Source organism: Trachypithecus francoisi, unplaced genomic scaffold (assembly GCF_009764315.1).
Source record: "Trachypithecus francoisi isolate TF-2019V2 unplaced genomic scaffold, Tfra_2.0 Lachesis_group5, whole genome shotgun sequence".
Lineage (NCBI taxonomy): Eukaryota > Metazoa > Chordata > Mammalia > Primates > Cercopithecidae > Trachypithecus > Trachypithecus francoisi.
Genome location: NW_022681470.1, coordinates 65,220,526 through 65,242,703, shown reverse-complemented (window position 1 = coordinate 65,242,703; position 22,178 = coordinate 65,220,526). Strand labels below are relative to the sequence as shown.

General features: G+C 49.2%; 1 protein-coding gene across 1 annotated transcript in view; it reads left to right on the top strand.

The window, feature by feature from the left end:
* LOC117074081 (plexin-A2) overlaps positions 1-22,178 on the top strand; it is a gene marked incomplete at its 3' end in the record, with an annotated part of 200,122 nt that overhangs the window by 4,992 nt on the left and 172,952 nt on the right. The window contains exon 2 of the mRNA XM_033195314.1: positions 20,693-21,960. Coding sequence (XP_033051205.1) covers positions 20,728-21,960 — 1,233 coding nt within the window. The remainder of the gene's footprint in view (positions 1-20,692; positions 21,961-22,178) is intronic.

Here is a 22,178-nt window from a genome sequence, read left to right as displayed (position 1 = left end):
AGCAAGGGAAGATAAAGACAGAGAGACTGACAGTGTGAATGGGGGCAGACAGAGTTCAGAGCGAACATAAAGAGAAAGTGGGAAAGAGAGCCTTGCAGGCAGAAGGGGGTTTTCTGAATCTTCCCAGGCCAGGGAGGCTCCTGGCTGAACTGGGAAGCCGAAGTAGCAGGTTATCTCCACTAGAGGGGACTCTTGAAAGCCAGGCTTGGCCCAAAACAGTGGCTTTTGTGTGTGTGTGGTTTTTTTTTTTAGAAGAAAAAACATATTAATAGATGAGATATATTCGAAACTTCCAGCTGTCACTTCCCAGAGACCACAACTGGTAGGGTCCTATTGCCAGTGAGACCTTTGGGCCTCTGTCTGTTTGCAGAGGATGAGAAGGCGCCTGCAGCATTAAGCAGGGGTGCATGGGTTGCGAGCAGCTCCGGAGAGGCCTGCCCCAACAGGTCACGTCTAGGGGTGGGTGGCAGGGAGGGAGTGCATTCTCAACTTAACAGGCAGTCCAATCTGCTGGCTGGCGCGCCAAAAGGCCCTTGCCAGTTCTTATCAGCAACAGAAGTTTCTGGCCCATCCCCGAAGGGCCTTTACATGCCTTCCCATCTCCCAACTCCCTAAATGCAGATTTTTGAGACTCTCAGGTGGTAGCAAAACTGCTCCTGAGGAGACTTTTTTTTTTAAAGACCTTTCAGGAACTGAATGCATGTCAACGTTGTATCCCTGATTTAATCTTTTTCTTCATATTCTCTGTGGGAGTCTTTCTCTGAATTAGAATTCCCCCTTTCATTTCAGCAGAGGACAATATTGAGAGACAGCAGAGTCCAGAGGCTTTTCTCATCTAAGGAGATAATAACTGCCTAAAAGGGGCATGGAAAAATATTGAAGTTTTGGGATGGGCAGGAGGCCAGAGCTTAGCAGCGTCTCTTCCGATCTGATAGCATCCCCTGATAGTTCATCTTGGTTTGCTTTAGCTCAGATGTACCTGGAGGTCAGGGCAGGGGGAAGGGAGGATAGAGAAAAGAAAGAAAAAAACAAGATAAATATATCGTGTTATGAAAGTTTAATTCTGCTTTTCTTTGGCTAAAATTACTTTGAGGGTGAGAGATAAAAGGCAGTGGAGTTGCCCTTGGAAAGTTCAACTTGTCTTTCAGAGGGAAGAGGAGGAGGGATCCCAGGGCTCTGAGTGAAGAGCTGGTGAATGAGCCTGTCTCCTCCGTGCCTCCCAACACACACACATTCTCTCCGAGGCTTTGAGAAGACAGAAGCTTCTGACAGAGGAACCCTAGGCCCTCCCAGCCCTCTTGGAGGAGTTGTTCTCCCAGGCTTTCTCTTGTTCTATCTAAACAGCCTCCCTCTCAACTGTAGTATAGAGGGAGAGAAGAAGGAGAGATTCTCGCCCTTTGTACTAAACCAAATAGGATGACACTGAAAGCGGGAATTGGAATTCATTTAAGTTTAAATAAATAGGGATCGATCATCTCTGTGGTGCCAAGAATGTGGTACCTCCCTCCCAATACAAGGATGAAAAAGTAAGAGATCCTACCTTCAGGGCATTTACAGTACATTAAGGGAGTGAAGGAAGAAATTGCATAAGCCAAGTACCCCCAAATACCTGCCGTAAAAGGCAGAATGGCATTAACAATGTGTACTAGGGGTCAGAGGAAGTGAGAGCAGACAGCTCCTCAAAGCCTTTGCTTTAAGTCATGGGAGATGAAGATTTCCAGGAGAGACTCAGAGGTGCTGGAGAACTTCACAGTTTCCTGTGAAGAATGATGACTATTTAATGCTCTTGCGGGCTCCAGCCTCTCACAGCTACCCCTACTTACCCGATTTTTCCGTCATTCTTCTCTGAGGATTGTAAATGGACAGCGTTGGAGTTGTTTTCTATTAGTCAACATCCTAGAGCAAGGACTCCAAGGTGCACACTCCCAAGGGTTTTCATGTTGTATTCTATGCAAATTGCATCCCTTTCTGGTACTTCTGGAGCTGGTGTGTAGAGGCCAGTGTGGTGCGTCAGGAAATAATATTACTCATCCACATTCACATTTAAGTGCCCAGAATCCTGCTATTATACACCTACTCTTATCTGAATGAAGTTATTAAATGGAAGGACCTGAGAGGGAAGATTTGGATTTTATCCCTACACCCTGGCTGGGCAGGGGAGTCTGTCCACTCCTCGGGCTGCCTCTGCCATGTGCTTGCTATCTGGAGAAGGAGCCATTCTCTTTTAAGCTTTCTGTCCACAAAGAGGGCAGAGGGATACTAATGGAGAAAGGTTAGAAGGACGAAGATTTCAACTCAAAGAGAGTCTCTAATCCTATAAAGGAAGGTCATGTTCTCCCTGCACCTTGTCTGAGGCTGGGGGAGCCACATCAGTGATGCTGTCAGGGAACAGACCCCTGCACTGGGAAGCACAGAGCTAGCGCCATACTTAGGCTTCAAGAGGCCTGTGAAACCTTGGAGATTCCATATCTTCAAGAATGATATGGGTACATGTTGTTTTGTATTTCTGAAGAGAAGGAGTTCTTGCCCCCTCCACAATGTAAAGAACCACTAGATCCCAGTCTCTAGAACCTTTCCTAGCCGTCATTTCCGCTTCTGCTCTCGTGGTGGAATGGGGCTTTGGATGAGGAGTTGTAACCCCAGTGCCTCTGAGTGATAGCAAACTCACTAAGTGAACAAGAGCACGCCAGGGACAGCTCAGAATGTCAGGGGAGCCTATGGATTGTGGTTGCTCTGTGACTATGGGCAGGTCTTTTTACCTTTGAGCAGGGATTAGAGGGAGCGGCCAGCCAGGCAGCGTGCTCCACCCTTTAAGGGAGAGAGGGTGGAAGGTTCAGGAGCAGAGGAAAGGGTGAGTAGAAAAGCCCTGCCTTGGGGTGTAGAGGCAGGAGGACCAGCAGGCAGACAGAAGTGGCAAGAGGGGATGTTGCCGCTTTGAAGTGGTTTCCTGCTTCATAAAAGCGAAAGGCCTCGGCTGGGCTGGGTAAATATTACGTTGGCCTCTGACCTCCCACCTCCCCTGACCGCTCCCCCGGTTTCCCATTTTTTTCTCCTGAGGAACAAAAATACCTGAAGGAGAAGAGCCAGTTTTTTGAATTTCACTGAGAATGGGGTTCTTAGCGGGAGTCCAGCCCAAGCCGGACAGGAAGACCCAGGCTCCTTCCCTGTCCACAGACAGGAGGCCCCTTGTGAGTCAGCAAAGCTCTCATTCCAGGTCTCCGCTCCATGTTTTTGGGCAGTGGTGTTTTCCAGGAGCAGGGCCGGCTGGGGATTTCACAGTGCCCTGATGCCCCTGATGCCCCACCCTCACTCCTGCTGCCTAAAACTTTCTAACAAGTCCCGTCACTCTCTGTGAGATTAAAACCCAGGCTACCATGTTTTCTGTAAGGCAAACACCCCACCCCTGAGGTGTATCTGTAAATGAACAAAATTCGAGTCTACCACCCCACTCTGAGTGACCCCCCGGGGGTCAAGTTCTTCAGCTTTCTTGGCCCACAGACTGAGAGAGAAAGATCTGAACTGCATGGGGAGCTGGAAGCCACTCCCAGCGCCCTCCTGCAGGAGGTTTAGGCCCCACTGAGATGGTTGAGAGCAGATGGTCAGGAAGAGCCCAGTGTCAAAGAATCAAACAGGAACTAAGTGCCTGCCTTCACACTTGTAGCCCTTCCCGCTTCCTAAAGATTTCTCACCTGTTGACCAGTGCTTACCCACCATTTGTTCCCTGGTCCCAGAAGGGAGATAAGAGGTTAATTACGCTCTAGCAGAATTGGCTCCTGCCCCTTACCCAGCACCTTGGTTTTTCTGGCTGTATAATGGAGTGAATACTCAAGCACCCTCACTTGTCTTTGTTCCTGGAGTCAGGCCCAGGAAGAGGGTGTTAGGTAAGTTGGAACAATGACAAGTGCTGGAAACAGGGAAAATTATTCTAAATTTTGAAACAGGTATAAAAAGCAAAACTAGGGTTATTTTCCCCCTCTCTCTCCAAATTTGTTTGGAATTTTCTGAGAAAAATAAGATTTCATTTAAAGAAAATCTGTATGCTAAAGTATAAAGGGCTGAATACTTGGTGGAGATGGGAAATAGAGAAGAAAGTCAACGGTGGCCCTGCAAGGAGACTACATTCAGGGCTTGTGGTCAACACTTAGCCAGTGGGATTGGAATTTGAATTCTGACTGTGCTGCCCTTGGATTTTTAGTGCCTTCAGAGCTCTAAGAGTGGACACGAATGACACTGTCATAGGATTGGTAGGTTGGCATTGCTATGGGAGTCAACCCTTCATGGAAGAAGAAAAGGCAGAGCTCATGGGCGTCTGGCTGCTTGGCTGCAACAGGGCTTGCATCTCTCCTGCAGAGAGAGCTCCTAGGGGCAGGGACATGGGTGGAGCAAACACATCATAAAGTGCGTTAGCAGGAGTGGAGTCCAGGAGCCCAAACTGGACCCTGGGGCTCAGGGATCATGTCCTTGGTAGTACTGATCATCGGTCAAAACATAACAGGATGTCTAGGGAGAAGCATCAGCTGTCTTCTAGTAGGCCAAGAAGCTCCCTAAGCACCACAAAGAGACTTGTCCCTGTTGGAAGTGCAGAGTGCGGGATGGGGCCTGTGAGAGGAGAGTCCTAGACATCCCATAGCACTGTCCAAGAGCCTGCAGAAAATGGGGGCAGCAAGATGCCTTGATTTCCTTTCTAAATATTATTTTTTAAGAAAGAGTTTGAACTGCAGAATAAATAGGTGTTTGGTGTAGAATACTTGGGAAATGTTTTTGAGCGTTTGATAGTAGCTTTTACCCAGGCCCTCATAGTGGATGTGAAACCCAAGTCTAAACTGGGTAAGTGCATTGCTCTGAATCACACAGCAAGCTGCCATTCACTGCCCTCCAATTGCTAGGAGGTTTGTTTGCCCTAGCCTCACCCACCACACTCTCTTGATCTGCCCACTAGCTACCTTTTCTCTCCAGTCTCTTGTCCCTGCACTGTGCCCAGTGACCTCCCCCATCTCTCTCTTCCTTGGTTTTGAGCAGACAGGCATCTCCCGATGACACAGTATTCCCTGTGAGAACTGACCTCTCCTCTTCTCTACCCATCTGCCAGCCCTCAGCACACACCACAGCCCTTCCATGGTGCTGGGCAGTGTGGTGTCAAAAAACTCCCCCTTTTGAATAGCTCCAACCAGCTTTCCTCCATCCACAGTAAGCCTTGATATTTGCACAGTCAATGGCTCTGGCAAGGCCAAGCTGCCCCTCCCTCCCCGAGAGGCACTGTGGGCACTGTTTGTGTTTCAGTCTCTATAGACGCAGCATTCACAACTTGAAGAGGCTGAGACAATGACCCAAGCAGCTGCCTGCAGACTGTGCTGGCTGGGAGGTGCAGAGAGCTCCAGTCTCACAAGGCTGCGAGGGAATGAGAGGCAGGGAGGGTCAGCCCAGACTGGATTTGCACATCATGCACCTGGGAGCATTCTCCGGCAGCTGTGGCTGACCTGAAGGGAAGCAGGGGTGCTGGGATCCAGAGAACCTTGTCTAGGCCACCCAATTGACTTCCACTGCATGCCCCCAGCTTCCTTGGCCAAGTTTTCCACCAACTGTGCAGTCCCTGGGGGCCTGGAAGAAAAAGCAGGGCCCTGGGGAAGCAGCCGTGCCTGGCCTGGGGATGGGAAGAGGCAACATTTGTCTGCATAGAGAAAAATAGGAAGCTTCACCTGGGAGAAGAAAGGTATATTCCTTGCCAGAAATTTTAAAGTTGGTGCAGCATAATTTCATTTGACTGAACAAGTGTTTATAGAATATCCATATACTGAGTATGGTAGCAGGGAGACAAGTCACTGTCCAGGTTCTTGAGGAGGTTTCAACCTGGCAAGAGAGGGTATGCACACAAATCATGGTCCTACAAGTCACAAATAAGTATTGCAAAAAGAAAGAAAGAGCAAGATTAATCAGAGCTATCCCAGCCTGGAAAAGGCTATCTAGGGAGGGAATGGGCTCTACAACATTTAGGGAATTCAAGCAGAGGCTAGAAGACGGCCAGGCCTCAAGAAGAGATTCCTGCATAGAGCAGAGGTATCACAGCTGATAGCTGAGGGCCCCACCCATCCTAAATTCTCTAAGCTTGAGTTTCCCTGTTTGCTGCTCAGTAAATCCAAATTCAGTGGAGGAAAAGGCTCTGTTATGAAGTGGAGTTTCAGGTCCATACAGTTGAATTACAAAGTAAGTAAAGTTGGTTCTCACACCTTCAGGCCCATGGCAGCCTCCTCTGAGCAGGGTGCCAGGAAGGCTAGGCTGGGATTAGCCCTGGTCTCCTCTGGAGCCAGAATTCTCCTAATCATGTTAAAATTAACACTCCCTCTACAAACAGGAGCAGACCCCTCTGAACCGAGATTTGGTCAATTCTCTGCTTGCACAGCTCTAACTTCTAATCATTGTCATAAACAGGACAGAAGCAGCTGCTCACTCCAGTCTATTATCAGCTTGCTGGAGACAGAGAAATTTAAATGACAGTAAGATGCTTAGCAAAGAAACGAAAGTCAGTGTTAAAAATAAAGAAAACAAGACAGCTTGTTTCATCGAAATAGAAGGGTTATTAAACAGCTCTGAATTAATCAGTGATCTGCCACTGTCGGGAATTGAAGAGCAGCAAGGCCAGGGCTGAGAGCTGGGAGGAGATGGGTAAGGAGAGGAGTCTAAGGCAGATAGGAGGCTCCTGCGTTCTTGGGCTGGCTATAGGGACTGTAGAGGTGCTTGGTCTTCAGAGGGGTCGCTGGCAGCTAGCATTCTTTCCCACAATAAAGGGCCGGCTGGGGAGAGGGAGACTGGCACCGTGGTCTCTCCTTACAGACTTGTGCTTTTGGATCCTTTCCATCTGCCACCACCTGTGCAAGCCCCTGGCCATGTCCAGGCCTCCGCCCCTCCCCAGCCTTCCTTCTTTCCTGCCAGAACTGGGCAAAAGCCAAATGGCATTCAGTGGATGGCCAGCAGCTCCCAGCCCCAGACCTTTTCCTCTAATCATTCACAGGGGGTCCCCAAGAATTCAACTCTGAGTCACAGCTCCTTAGACCCCACCTCCATTCGCAAAGAGTAGTAACAGGATATCCTCAACTATGGGCAGAATATTGCTTATGTGCAGGCAGAGAGTATCCTCTTGAGTAAGTGATCTCTTCCAAGATATATCAGTTGGTGACATCTGCAATGCCAGGCAGCGGAGAAGCCAAGTGACATGTTTAACTCCAAGACCCCCCAAGTCTGAGTCCCATTTTCACATCTGGTGCCTTTGCCAAAATATTCAACCTCAAATATACCTAAGTCCTCTCACCTGTAAACTGGTGATGCGGATGCTGCTCTCAACCTCACTGGCTTGAGTAAGGGGTACATTAGTGGGATGATGCATGTGAAATTTTTAGGAAATTGTGAAATCACTGCACAAATACATGTTCATATTACAGTGGGGTCCCTTGCAGACTCAGAACCAAACATCAGAAGAAAGGTTTTCCAGAGGGCATGGAATGCATCTGGGAGGAGAGCAGACAGACGTGCTCACACCTTCACAGGGGTGTGGAGGGGAGGGCGGGTGGCCAGGCACATCTGCTTGCAAATGTGCCTTCATCCAGTGTGGAACATGTTGGATCTTGAGTCAATCACTCCAGGAGCATTTTCTTTGCTCCTTGACCTCCACATTCTTTCTCCTCACCCCTCCCTCTCGCTTCCCTCCTGGGTCCCTCCTGGCTGTTTACCCTTTTCCCGGCTTCTCTCTCACACCCCATTCATCATCCAGGGCCAGATTCTCACTCAGGGAGCTCTTTTCATCTGCTGCCCTAGGTCCTCCCTCCCCAGCCTGCCATTCCCACCCTGCTCCCCATCAGCACATTCCTCTCCCTGTCTCAGCCTCTCTGAAAACTGCACCCTTCACTCTCCCTCACAGCGGGCTGAGGGATCCGAGAGGGGTCCGGGGCTGGGCTGATAGCGCCTCGAGGGTCTCAAATGTCTACTTCCTGTGCTCCTTCACCAAGGGGCTGATGCCACTCAAGGTGCTTAAGTGTCCTTCAGGCCAAGTGTCTGTACCTCTTGGCACAGAAAAGATCTTTAAGTGGTCAGACCTCTTCCCAGAGTTCCAGCCACCCCTCAGTTTCCGCATGCCCCTTTAATCCAGCTCCATGGCACTCCCCTTGCTTGGTGTGTATGAGTGTGAGAATGCCTGTTATTTAGGAGAGGCTGTCTGACAGCTAAGGATCTCTACTGCAAGAGCTGGGAGTCTCAGACAAAGAGAAAAAAATAATAGAAACTGCAGGTGGGAAGATACAGGGTGGGGACATAGCCTGCTTAAGAAGCTTCCTCCTGAAAAGGAGTTAGAACTTTTTTATTGGAAGGCTGGTTGTTGGTTCAGAAAAGCACTAGAGAGAAAGAGAGGCAGGGAAAGACAAGGAAGGAAGAGGAACTTCAGCCTGTGTACCAAGGCGGACCTGTATGGGAAGGGCCCAGAGAATGCGGGGCCCCAGCCTAAGGAGCTAGTATCTCAGCATCTTCTCCTCCTCCTCAGGACCAGTTTTCCTCTTTCCTCCTCTACACCCTTCTGTGCTGCCACAGGTGCCTGGACAAACCAGCAAGAGCAACACAAGTGGTCCTAAATCACCTGAGGGCCATGAGAGGAGGGGTGGCCTGGAAGTCATGGGACCACTGATAGAACTGGTGGGAATGGCTACTCAAGACGTCAGGTTAGCATGGGGAGAAGGTGGGACTAGCAGCACCTTGTTTGTTTCTTCCGAGAGGACTGGGTCTCAGCAGGCAGGTGCTGGGTCACCACATTCTACTGCACAATGATCACCGCTCTCTTAAGCTAAAACAGAACCCTCAGAGTTTGTCACCATCATCTAAGGCAGCCCAGGAGATGATGTCCTTGTACAGTGTTTCTCCAAAAACAGAAACAAGAGTAACTGTTGTTTACTTAAAGCTCTAGAGTTTACAAAACAATTTCACATCCATTATCTCATTGATTCTCACCACAACCCTGTGAGGTGTCATTTTACAGCTGAGGAAAGTGAGGCTCCAAAAGGTTAAATAACATGTTCAAGGTCACCGAACTCGGAAGTGATAGAATGAGACTTGAGCCCAGGTCCCCCTCCAAAGGCCAAGGTCTTTTCTCTGTGCCATCCAGCACTGTGAGTTTGTTCTCCTTGTTGAAGACCCTGTTCTGGAACCTTCCAAGAGGACTTCCCCCACCCCACTCTGTTGATCACTTTATATTGTGAATTTTTCATTTATTATTATTTTATGCTTTTTATGTGATCCATGATATTATATGGTTAATGACTCTGGAGCGCTCTTGCAAAGACTCTTCCTGCACAGATCTGGATTATACATTCTTCAAAGACAGAGCTTGTATTTTCCCATTCTTCTCCATCTTTCTTCCCACCTCACCCATCTAGCCTCACCCAGTGGGTTCAAGGCAAATAATAGCCAGGATCCTTCCTAAATCATTCACCTCCTTCTTCACTACCTCCTGAAGATCAGTCATGACAGATCCCTGAGCCAAGTGTATTAGTTCAAATCATTTCTTGAGGCCGACTAGCAGGGACAGTGTCCACTGAGGGAAAGCAAATAGGCACCTGGGCCCCGCCTCTCGCTGCTCTTGACAATTCAGGCTGAGCACAATACGAAGTGAAAGTTATCATGCTAGCCCTGCACGGATACCAAGAAGCATGAGATACTGTTCCTGCCTTCAAAGGGCCTCTAATTCAGTGGGGAGATAGGAAATAGTCACATAAAAAAGACAGCCAATGCTGCAATGTAGCGTGTGCTAGAATCAATGTGTGCCCAAACCAGCAGTTTTTAATCGAGTTTGGAGGAGAGAGAAGAGATTGGAGGTGGAGAGGCCCTAGAGGGTTTATGAGGCTTTGAAGGATGGGCTGGGTATGGATAGGCAAAGAAGGGAGTGGAAACAAGCATTCCAGGGCAGGGTGTTTTGGGGACTCAACAGACCAACCAGTTCGTTGGGAGAGGAGTCACTGTGGGAGAGGTGGGCAGTGAGGTTCGAGAAAAGAGCCAGCTGGGGAAGGACTTGAACTTGGGTGCTTAGCAGTGCTGAGTCTATCTGGGCAACAGCAAGGAGCCATAGAAGGTGTTTCCATAGGTGAATTTCACACTTTGGCCATGTGCCTGGCAAAGTTACACAGTGGGTCTGAGGTGCAAGAAATGAGGCAGCACAAGGCGCAAATTGCAGATATGTGGCTGGATCTTGGCTGCCAATGGGTTTTACCAGGGTCCGTCTCAGAGGAAGGCCTGGATGGTGACAATGTGACTGTCTTAGAAGCATTATTTTCAGGGAGGCAGCATGGGGATTCCTGGTGAAGAGCCCTGCCCTTTGAACTTTTGGGAACCCTAGCTTCTGGAAATGAGCAGTGCTAAAAAGTGCACATAATCTGGCACTAATGGTCACTGTCCCTGAGATAGAGATGAAGCATCACAGATTGGGAGTCATTCTTGTCCCTGGAGAGCTTCAGTGGCCAGCCATGTGAGGCCACTGGAAGTAGAAAGGAAGGTCTGCAAAAGAAAGCAGGAAGTTCTCTCACCTGGGTCTCCTGGGAGCCATTAACATTTTTCTTCAAGAAGAAAAAGATGTGGACAGCTTCAAAGGAGAGTATGTGGGATTTTAGGGTCAGTCGAGATGAATGCCTAGTGTTTTGTTCTGGTTTTTTCTTACTTCATCATTGTTCCTCCTTTTCCCTCCCCGTAATGTAAATTAGAGCAGTGTCATTATTTTTGAAAACGTTATGTTTAATGGCAGCATAATATGCCATTATATGGAGTAACTGTAATTTATTTAGCCTTATAGTTGAGTACTTTTTAAGCTTGCTCTCCTGCCCCATCTCAACCTCAAAGAGTCCCTGGCTCTCCCTTGTACAGTGAAGACTAGATAAGAGACATTTCCAGGCTGTTTGAAAATATCATTTGGAATTGCTCTGAAAGGTGGCTGCCAAGCTAGCAAGCCTCTTGCCACCCCTGGATTCCACCTGGTGCTTGATAACCACGACTCCTGTGTGCCCTACCCCAGCACTGCCCGGTTACCAAAATAAAGGATCAGCTCGGGGTAGACATAAATGGAACTGTGGAGCCTCAAGTTTTGACCTTTAACATAAAGTACTTGCCAAATCTTACTAAACATTCTGGTGAGTTCTCCCAGACCAGTGATAAGAAGGTTTGGCTGAAAAATAAGCCTTAAGAATCTAGGCAGTGTAGAGTAGTAGGGAAAGCATGGGCCTCAGCAATCTTGGCTTCCTAGCTGATACTCGTCAAGTTAGGCTTCCTGAGATTCCATTTCTTCATCTGTGAAATGGGGATAGTCATGCCCATCTTGCAAGGTAATCACACAACTATGGATAGCATATACAGGGCATGTAGCATAGTGTGCCATATAGCAGGTGGTTAATAAATGATAATAATAGTAGCTACTCTTCATTGTTTGCTTCCAGAAAATAAATGAGAGTTGCTAGTAATTTGCTACTTGTGGTCATTAGAGTATGAGGTCTCCTAACGTGAATCTTGACTTGGCTTAGCAAAGCCATATGCCTACTTTTATTTCCTTTTCCTGCCTTTGGAAGGAGCCTGAGAATTCCTTTTTCTGTCCTTTAATCCCGTAATGTCTACCAGAACAGCAACTCAACTGATAAGGTGGTTTAAATAGGGTCCTGTTAGAATCAGGGAAGAGGTGGGATGACCTTCCTTGGACTCCCTTAGCACAGAAGGCAGGAGTGCTCCCACGGCCTGCTTCTCATAGCATCAGAGCTCTGCTAATTTGGAGAAATTCTTTCTGACCCAGTGGGGAGGTGACCATGGCAAAGCAGGGCTCCTTCCTGACCCTCCCCCAAAGGGGGTTGAAGAGGGCAGAGCCTAAGGAAGGGGGAGCAGGGGATGGGGTGGCAGGGAAGGCAGCTGCTTGAAATTGATTGCTCTTGTAGTTTAGTTTATACCATGCGGCTCTCTCAGCTCTGCCCGGGTGGCGACCTTTAGATAATAAAGGGAATTCTGGGAGATTTCTGACAGGCCCATGACATATGGGGCAGGTCTGCAGGGTCAGGCGGTGTATCTCCCTGCTCCCAGCCCCAGGGTAATGAATCTTGTTTTGACTTTGCAAAGCCAGCTCAGCCAGTGTCCCAGAAAGAAACAGAGCCCCCGCCAGTCCCTCAGATGAGTGCACATCTTGGAACCCTTCATAATTCAGGGATACAACTCCAAACTTTTATAGCCTGTGAGTGGAGAGGACAAACACTGCCTGTTTTGCTAAGGCCCTGGGAGAGCTGGTGTGGTTTCCAGGGCTCGGTCAGAGCCTACTGGGAGACCTGGGGAAAAAAAACAACAGAAATCTCTCCCTGACATTAAAAGCAGTGGTCCCAGGACAGGGCCTGTGCCTGGAGGAGCCGGGGTGGGAGAAGGGGAGATCTCTCCTTGGGGTCTGGTAAGTGGTAGATTCACTCTTCTGGGTAGGAAAAGCGAAAAGAAAAAGAAAGAGTAGGGTCCACCCTGCAGGAAAAGCAGAAATCAGCACATCCTAATTCTCATCCCGAAGCTGTCAGGGGCAGAGCAAGTGAGTTCTCTGAGCTACTGTTTTCTGGACTGGGTGAAGGCAGCAGGAGTCAGCAGCTCCTGACTGTTGATACCCCCCCATCTCTGCAAGTCTGCATGTGCATGCACACCCACACCCCTCTTCTTTAAAAGAACAATTCCTGAACCATGAAGTTTGATTGCCTTTCTCCCCCCGCTGTATTAGTTTGCCAGGGTTGCTGTAACAAAGCATCACTTCTGGCTTAAGCAACAGAAATTCATTTTCTCCAAGTTCGGAAACTGGGAAATCCGAGATGAGGATATGAGGATGTAGGCAGAGTTGATTCCTTCTGATGGCTGTGAGGGAAGGAGCTGTTCCAGACCTCACTTCTGAGCTTGTAGATGGTCAGATGAGGATGTGGATGTCTCTTTACATCAGCTGGCCTCTGTGGGTGTCTGTCTCAGGCTCCACATTTCCCCCTTTTTATAAGGACACCAGATCATACTGAATTAGAGCCTACCCTAGTGACCTCATCTTAACCTGATTACCTCTATAGAGACCCTGTCTCAGGGACTGGCGCTGTGGCTCACGCCTGTAATCCCAGCACTTTGGGAGGCCGAGGCTAGAGGATCGCTTGAGTCCAGGAGTTCAAGACCAGCCTGGCCAGCATGGTGAAACCTCATCTCTACCAAAAAAAAAAAAAATTAAAAATTAACCAGGCATAGCCATGTGCCTGTGGCCCCACAGATCCCTGTAGTTCCTAACGCTGATGTGGGAGGATGGTTTGAGTCCGGGAGGTGGAGGCTGCAGGGAGCTGAGATCGTGCCACTGCACTCCAGCCTGGGAGACAGAGCGAGACCCCATCTCAAAAAACCTAAACCAAAACAACAGTAACAAAAGATACTGTCTCACACATTTTGAGGTACTTAGGGTTAGGCTTCAACACAGGAATTTTCAGGGGACACAATTCAGCCTTTAACTCAATCCCCTGCTTTCTTGCTAATACCCAGCCCCTGCACTTGTGCCTCGTTACCCTGCCTCTGTCCCCCATTGCAGAGATGGATGGTCCCTCACTGTCACACACGTATGTAAGATCTAAGGGCCTTGTCCAAAGCTGAGAGCCACACACAGCTCCCTTCTCACAGTCCCTGCTGCCCCACCGCCTCGAGCATGGGTTCTTTCCTCTGTACTGATTGGGACTGTGAGAGCGTGCCCAAATTTCCATCTCCTACTCCTTGGTTATTGGAGTGTGGATGTAGTTTATCCCACCTGTGAAAGGAGTCGCATCTATGAAGACAAGCAGGAGATCCACCTTCTTACAGTAAGAGAGGGTGACTGGGTAGAAAATGTCACCCAAATTTGTCTTGATACCTCCTAGAGGGGCCATACTGCCATCTGTGTCACCTTCTCAGAGAAGGCTGCCAAGGGTGCATGCAGACAGAGATCTGTTTTCCTCCACTCTGTCCTCTCACCTTCCTTCTTCACTCTGGGCCACTTCGCTTCACATAACCGCACAGAGTCTAGGGAAAAAATGACATTCGATTAATGAAGCAAATGCAGCTGGTACAGAAGTGACATCTAAATTGTTCCTTTGGTCCCGTTATTTTCCGTAGGAAATTCTTTCTCTCCTCACCCCTCTCCCCCTTTTCCCTTTAAATCGCGTGCATAAAATACGCTAATAACAATCTTCAGTGTCTGTGCATGAGTGACAGCTGAAATAAGAAAAAGACTAATCGTACCTCCTGCAGCCCTGTCACATGGAGATTAAATGAGTCTCTCTCCCCACCCTCTCCCTGTTCCCCACCCCCTCACCCCCACTCTCTCCTCTCTTGGTTCTCAATGAGAATCATGGGCATTTGAATAATAATATTATAGACGCCATCAGGGTGACAGTGGGGAAAAAATCAGCTCAAACCCATGATTATTCCTTCACTCTAATAATTATTTAAATACCAGATAACTCCTTTCACTCTAATTGAGGCCTTTCAGCCGTCGGCATTACCCGGGCTTTTGCGTTCGCCCTCTCGCTCACCTTGTGCTACCCAACGTGCTTGGACTACCTCTAAGGTCGGTGTTAGGCAGAGCGATGCTCAGAATGCTTGCACATACAGCTGCACAAGGGATATGAAGACAGGTCCTTGAGTAGCATTCCACCCACAGGGACAAGATGAGGCCTCAGACTCTCACATTTAGACCATTTTATTCTCATAGAAATCTTAAACCAAAAGGAGCCTTCTGAGACCATTGGGACCAATTCCCTGCCTCTAGGTAAACTTATTCCTAGGCAGCTTCCAGGAAAATTCGACATCAGAAAATTTCACAATCTCCTTGGCAGGATGCTCTGGAGATCCTCTCTAGACAGAATGTCACCCTTAATATCTAACTTTAGTCCCTCCTGCTGTAGCTCTAACTCTTTGGGAAAAAGGAGCTTTCTGTGCATAGACTAAATCTGACCTATCCATGGGGTTGTGGCACAGGACACCATAGCCCCCAAGTTGCAGCATAGGTGATGGTCCTCAGTGTGACATTTGCCTGGGCCTGCCTGGGCCTACAGGAGGACAGAAGCAATCATTCTCCCCGAGGGGCAAAGGAGCCATTCAGTCATGTGTCCTTCATTCGTTCTGCCCCTTAATCTGCCCCCTTTGAATCTGCCCTGAGCACCACCTCGTTGTCCACGCCCAATGCCACACTCACTTCTGCATATCATGGGGCTACCATCAAAGGCATCTACTTTCCCCAAAACAGGACAGCCTGAAGGCAAAACATAACTAACTCCCAGGACCCTTCCACCTACAACAGAGGAAGCGTCTGCCTTTTTGTCACGAGGTCTGGGTTCTGACTACAGCCTGTTTCTGACTCATTTTGAGTCGCCCTGGTCAATTTGTTTCCTTTCTGTGGGCTGTGGTGTCTTTCATATTAAAAAAAAAAAAACTAGTGGGTTGGAATAATCTTATAATCTCCCTCAGCATTCATCCAAAGTTCCTGCTTTAAAGGCACTACTCATTAGAAGGAAGAGCTGAAGGAGAAGACGGACTCCTCTCCACCATGGGAAAGGAAGGAGGCTAAGTGACTTCCACGAACAGCTGCTAACTTCCCTGAATTCACAGCCCTCATTTTCATGCTCATCTTTTCCCTACCACCATCTGGCTCCTCAGGGTGTGTGAGCCCCCTACTAGGTGCAGCAGTAATAGTAGGCACCCTTTGCTGTTATTGTTATGAAAACTATCAGCTCCAGGATGGTGCTGGAGGTGATGATGATGTTGATGACAGGGTTGTTAGGAATGGAGTTAGTGGCAATGGTGGAGCTACAGACGGGCCCACGGGTATGAGAGCTACTAACATGAACTTTGACTCAGTTTAGCAAAATCGTATTTCGAATCTAAATTCTCTTTCCACCAGCTCCTTTTGCTACAAGGGGAAGCCAAGTGGAAACATAGAGGCATGTGCACCCAGATCTCCTGAAAAGAGCAATAGGAGAGGGTAGCAGGGAGGAGAGAATCCTCCGCTGAGCTGAACTGGAAACGCCTGGTTGTCATTTCTTCTCTGCTTTGCCACTGACGCCTGCAGCAGCTGATCAGGATGGTATCAGATGCCTTCACTAGCTGTCACTAACACCTGCCTCCTGAATCCTGATCGGGGAGATGGTGTCATCAGGCCCTCCACATAAAATATTCAGTGGCACTTGCTTCCCAAAGAGGCAAGCGTGGCCTCTCCTTGGCATCAGGAACGCTCTGAGTTACATGTCCTGGGAGACTCTGTTGTTTGGGCAAGAGTCCCAGAGCAGCATTCCCTGGTTTGATACTTGGAGTAGGAGAGAGGGAAACTGGTAGAACAGAGACTAGGCAACTTTTGGCTCTTGAGAATGCATGTGACAAGTGACTTCATGCACTAGACAGAGAGGGATATGACAGAAAGAAGAAAGCATTATTATTAAGAGAAACCTCCTGAGGTTGACACTAGCAGAAAATTGGGGATAGGAGGAAGGGCTACTGGGTATGCAAAGTCATAGGCATGTTTGTTTACCAGTGTCTACCAAACTGAGGATGGGAAATTCATTCTACGACAGATGATGGGATGGATGGAGGTGAGGAGCTGGAAATAATGACAAATAAATTGCTAATAACAAAGGCTAATGTATCTTGAACACTTAAGATGGCCAGGAACTGTTCTAAGTGCTTGATATGTATTAACTGATTTCATTGTAATAATACTATGAGGTATCTACTAGTACTAACCCTGTTTTATATAGATAGTTAGATAACATCATAGAAAGGCTAAGTACCTTGACCAAGTGTACACAGCTATAGGCTCCATTTGTATCCAGGCACCTAAGTTCAGAGCTCATGCATTTAACTATTATATCACACTGCCTCTCACCAGAGGCACAAAGGTGGGCTCCCTCCCTCCTTACTCAGAATGTGGATAGGAAGCCTGATCTTTGCCCACTGGGCTCTGCTTGGAACAGCTACTTAGTCACATCAATTTGGCATAGAAAGATGAAGGCTCTCAACGTGCCCTTGAAGTCAGCTGTCTTTTTGAAGGCCACACTCCCAAGGTGGGGTGCAAACCTCCTTTCACTGCAGGAGACTGTGCCTCCTCTTGACTCCAGTGTCCAATGACAGCTGTTCCCAGGTGGGCGGTCCCTGAGCCCTGTGAGATGAATTCACTTGACTGGTTACCAGGAGCGGCTTATCCCGAAGCAGATGCTGATTGAGGGTGAGAGGAAAATAGCCCAGCTGGAGTGGTCTGTTTAGAACTCCTGGCCTGAAAAATAAAAAATAAAAAAATAAAAAAGCTCCTGGCCTAATCAACGTCTCCAAGTTGGAGTGAAAAACCTCAGTTGCTATTGGAATCACAGACTCTGGGAACTGAAGGAACCAAGCTTCAAAGTAGCATTTTATCTGAAAAAAGAAATCTTATAGGTTGACTCATTCAAGTACCTTTTGTTTTAAGATCAAAAAATAGGCTCATGGAAATGCTAGACTGGTCTAAAGTGAGTGACACTATAATTCATGAGTCACACAGGCAGAATGTGAACCCAGGGTTCCTGAGACTCCCACCTTTCTTCCTGCCCTGTGACCTCATGCCTTATAGACATCAGGAAAGTTTTTTCATTCTCAGTCTAACTCTCAGGATCCTGTGTTTCCACCAGCCTTCCTGCAGTCTGCAGAGAGGCTACATTGGGACTTGTGCAGTAGTATGATGAGAAGATCACCTTGGATCTATTTCTTTCTGCTTGTCACATACTTCCAGACTTCCCAACTCTGTCACTGGGTCGGGGAGGCCTTGATTTCAAAGGCCCACCCACAATATTCATCTCATTGTGAATGGGACAGGAAGAATATAAGCAAAAAGAGAAGTCAAGGGCTATGGTGGGATTTCTGAAGTGCCATCTCCTGTGGAGTCTTCAAAGATAATAACAGGCCAGGTGCGGGCGCTCACACCTGTAATCCGAGCACTTTGGGAGGCCGAGGCGGGTGGATCACGAGGTCAGGAGATTGAGAGCAGTGTGACCAACATGGTGAAACCCTGTCTCTACTAAACACACACACACACACACACACACAAATTAGCCAGGCGTGGTAGCACGTGCCTGTAGTCCCATCTACTCTGGAGGCTGAGGCAGAAGAATCTCTTGAACCAGGGAGGCAGAGGCCTCAATGAGCCGAGATCACACCACTGCACTCCAGCCTGGGTGATAGAGCAAGACTCCATCTCAATAGTAGTAATAATAATAATAATAATAATAACAAAAACTACACAAGTTAAGTGCTCACTGTCTGCCTGCAACCATGCTAAGAGGTTGGTCTCTATATGGTCTCATTTACTGTCACGACAACTTGAAAGGTACATATTGTAGTTATTCCCATTCTACCAGAAAGGGACATGAGACTTGACTTGCCCCAAATCCCAAATTTGTGGCCGAATTCTGTCTAACAACAACAAAAGCCACTCACTATTCAAACTGTGTCTTGCAAGGGTACCAAGCAGGGAGGTGAGGTGACTGATCTTAACTATATACCATGTCCTTCCATGTTATCTCTGCTACCAGGACCCCCTTCCTTCCCTCGCGGCTCCTCAAGGAGGAACCGCTCTCCACCTGGAACCCAAGGAGCTTTTCTTCCCAGAGACAAGGGTGTGCAGAGAATGGCCTCTTGCAATTCCCCGTCCAGCTGGAGAATTTAAGGATTCTGTTATTTCCTTTCCACAGCTCCTCTTCAGGAATTCACGTCCTGCTACCGGCCTCAGGACATAGCTAAAAATAACCTCTGGTTTCCAAACTGAAAGCTCTGTCTGTTGGGAGGCTTTGCCGGTGTGCGCCTGGGGCCGGAAGGGCTGTGTCAGAGTAACTGAGGTCAACCTGAATCTCAGATCCCTGTTGCCTTCCCCTTTCCAAGGAAGCCCAGGGCCTCATGAGTCACCCCGAACACTCCAGGGGAGTCAGGTTGGAAGAGGGAGTCAGGTGGGACCTACTGTAGCACCATGGTGGCTGCCAGGCCAAGGAGCTGAACATGAGTAAGGGTCATTCCTAAAGAAACTCTAGGGGATTCTCTAAGTGGTGCCTGTTCTAATTATAACCCCATCCAGCCAGAATGGGGAGTTGAGGGAGAAAGGCCTCTCCTAAGCTGCCTTGGAGCAAATTCTCCATCCTTCAGGTGTTTCCATCCCTGCCACCTTATGTGCCCAGAGTTCTGTCTGAACTTGCCTGAGAAGGTTGCTGGATGATCTGTCCAAATGAGAAAAGCTTTCTCTGCACGACAGCTTGCTGCCTTCTCCTCCTGGTGCCGCAGTCACTTCCCACTGTCCCTCTCCATAAGTCAGGACAGTACCGTGATAGTGATGGAACAGGCCCTGATCTCTGACCTCCAGGTCCTGCTCACTGACCTCCAGGCTCTCCTCTCTGACTTCCTGCCCCTGCCCAGCCTGGCCCTGGCTACAGGCTGTCCTCAGGAGCCCCACCTTGCCTCTCTGGGCAGCTTCCTTGGAACAGGGAAGAGTAAGCACCAAGGCTCTGGAAGTGGAGGAGCCTTAAAGCCTAGGAGTCAGGAGGCAGGGGAAAGTGTAAAGGAGTCAGGGTTAGAGACTGGGCTTTGAGCACGGCCGACTACAGTCCACGGGTCATTTCATGGATGCTGAAACAGTCAGGAGGCCCCAGCAGTGCCTGAAATGAGACTGAACCTCACTTCACCACCCTTTGCTGCTCCTCACATTCTCCCAAATCTGGTACCCCTGCCCCAGGTGGCTGAAGCTGGACTCAGCTAGCCAGTACTCCCTAGCAAGGAGACTGGTTCTCTATGTGTCCTGGCTCCCCATGTGCTCTGCCTGCAGAGAGGCAGAGGTTGAAGCAATTTCCCGAGGACCTGGCTGCCTGGCAGCAGCTGGGTGTCCACCTTGAGAAGGATGGGGGGATCTCAGGAGATCTGCCTGTCTCCCAAGGGCTTTTCAGGCTCCGGAATGGCACATGTGGGAATCCCAGTCTTGTTGGCTACAACATGTTTCCCTTTCCTGACAAGTTCTAACAGCTGGTGATCAGGGTTCTTCTTGCTGGAGAAGAAAGGGCTGAGGTCAGAGAGGGGCACTCTCACTCAGGGTGACCAGCTCCTCACCTCTCTGTGGACAACAGAGTTTGAGAAAGTAAAGAGATGCAGTGGAGTGAGGTGATGGAAGTCTAAAATAGGAAGGAATTTTGTGCACAATATCAGACTGTGGGAGCAGTTGACCTGGAGAGCCTGGGGGAGGGCCTGCCTAACAAGCTTTCAAAAAACAGGAGCGATTTCCACTGGACTGGGATAAGACGTGCTGGTTGGGTGGGGAAGACTGGCTTTAGTCCTGACATCGGATTGACTGGCGGGGTGAACTTCAACAGCCTTTTAACCTCTCTGAGAAATGAAAACGATGGCTTCAGAGGCCAGAAATAGAGATGCTTTGTAAAATAAAATTTTTTTAAAAAGCAAGTATTCTATAGCATAAAGGGTAGAGACCAAAATAGATAACAGGATTCCCTGAACATCCCTAAGAGGGAGAAAGTATGTTAAAAATAGAAAAACCAAAATTCAGAAGAAAGAGACTCACAGAGCTAAACCAGGATGGGGACCCTGGGTCAGACCAGCCTCTTCGCTCCTCCTAGAACTTATTTTTGGTCTGACCACTCTGCCTTGTATTTTGCAGAATCATGTGAGGGCCAACCAGGGAAGGTGGAGCAGATGAGCACACACAGGAGCCGCCTCCTCACCGCCATCCCTCTCAGCATGGAACAGACGCGGCCCTGGCCCCGGGCCCCGGAGGTTGACAGCCGCTCTGTGGTCCTGCTCTCAGTGGTCTGGGTGCTGCTGGCCCCCACAGCAGCTGGCATGCCTCAGTTCAGCACCTTCCACTCTGAGAATCGTGACTGGACCTTCAACCACTTGACCGTCCACCGAGGGACGGGGGCCGTCTACGTGGGGGCCATCAACCGGGTCTACAAGCTGACGGGCAACCTGACCATCCAGGTGGCTCATAAGACAGGGCCAGAAGAGGACAACAAGTCTTGTTACCCACCCCTCATCGTGCAGCCCTGCAGCGAAGTGCTCACCCTCACCAACAATGTCAACAAGCTGCTCATCATTGACTACTCTGAGAACCGCCTGCTGGCCTGTGGGAGCCTCTACCAGGGGGTCTGCAAGCTGCTGCGGCTGGATGACCTCTTCATCCTGGTGGAGCCGTCCCACAAGAAGGAGCACTACCTGTCCAGCGTCAACAAGACGGGCACCATGTATGGGGTGATTGTGCGCTCCGAGGGTGAGGACGGCAAGCTCTTCATCGGCACAGCCGTTGATGGGAAGCAGGATTACTTCCCAACCCTGTCCAGCCGGAAGCTGCCCCGAGACCCTGAGTCCTCAGCCATGCTCGACTATGAGCTACACAGCGATTTCGTCTCCTCTCTCATCAAGATCCCTTCAGACACCCTGGCTCTGGTCTCCCACTTTGACATCTTCTACATCTATGGCTTTGCTAGTGGGGGCTTTGTCTACTTTCTCACTGTCCAGCCCGAGACCCCCGAGGGTGTGGCCATCAACTCCGCTGGAGACCTCTTCTACACCTCACGCATCGTGCGGCTTTGCAAGGATGACCCCAAGTTCCACTCATATGTGTCCCTGCCCTTCGGCTGCACCCGGGCCGGGGTGGAATACCGCCTCCTGCAGGCTGCTTACCTGGCCAAGCCTGGGGACTCGCTGGCCCAGGCCTTCAATATCACCAGCCAGGATGATGTACTGTTCGCCATCTTCTCCAAAGGGCAGAAGCAGTATCACCACCCGCCCGATGACTCTGCCCTGTGTGCCTTCCCCATCCGGGCCATCAACTTGCAGATCAAGGAGCGCCTGCAGTCCTGCTACCAGGGCGAGGGCAACCTGGAGCTCAACTGGCTGTTGGGGAAGGACGTCCAGTGCACCAAAGCGGTAAGGAGGCACGCATCTCGCTCTGCTCCTGCTCCGTGACACAGGTTCCAACCTCCCTGTCCATGCCCTGGGGCACACCTGCTCCCACACCACCACAGGCCTGAAATGAAAGAGGTTTTCAGACTCAGGTTATCAGGGTCTTACGTACACCAGATACTTGGGATACGTGTGTTGATTCGTTATCATTTCAAATATATGTATTGAGTGCCTACATCACA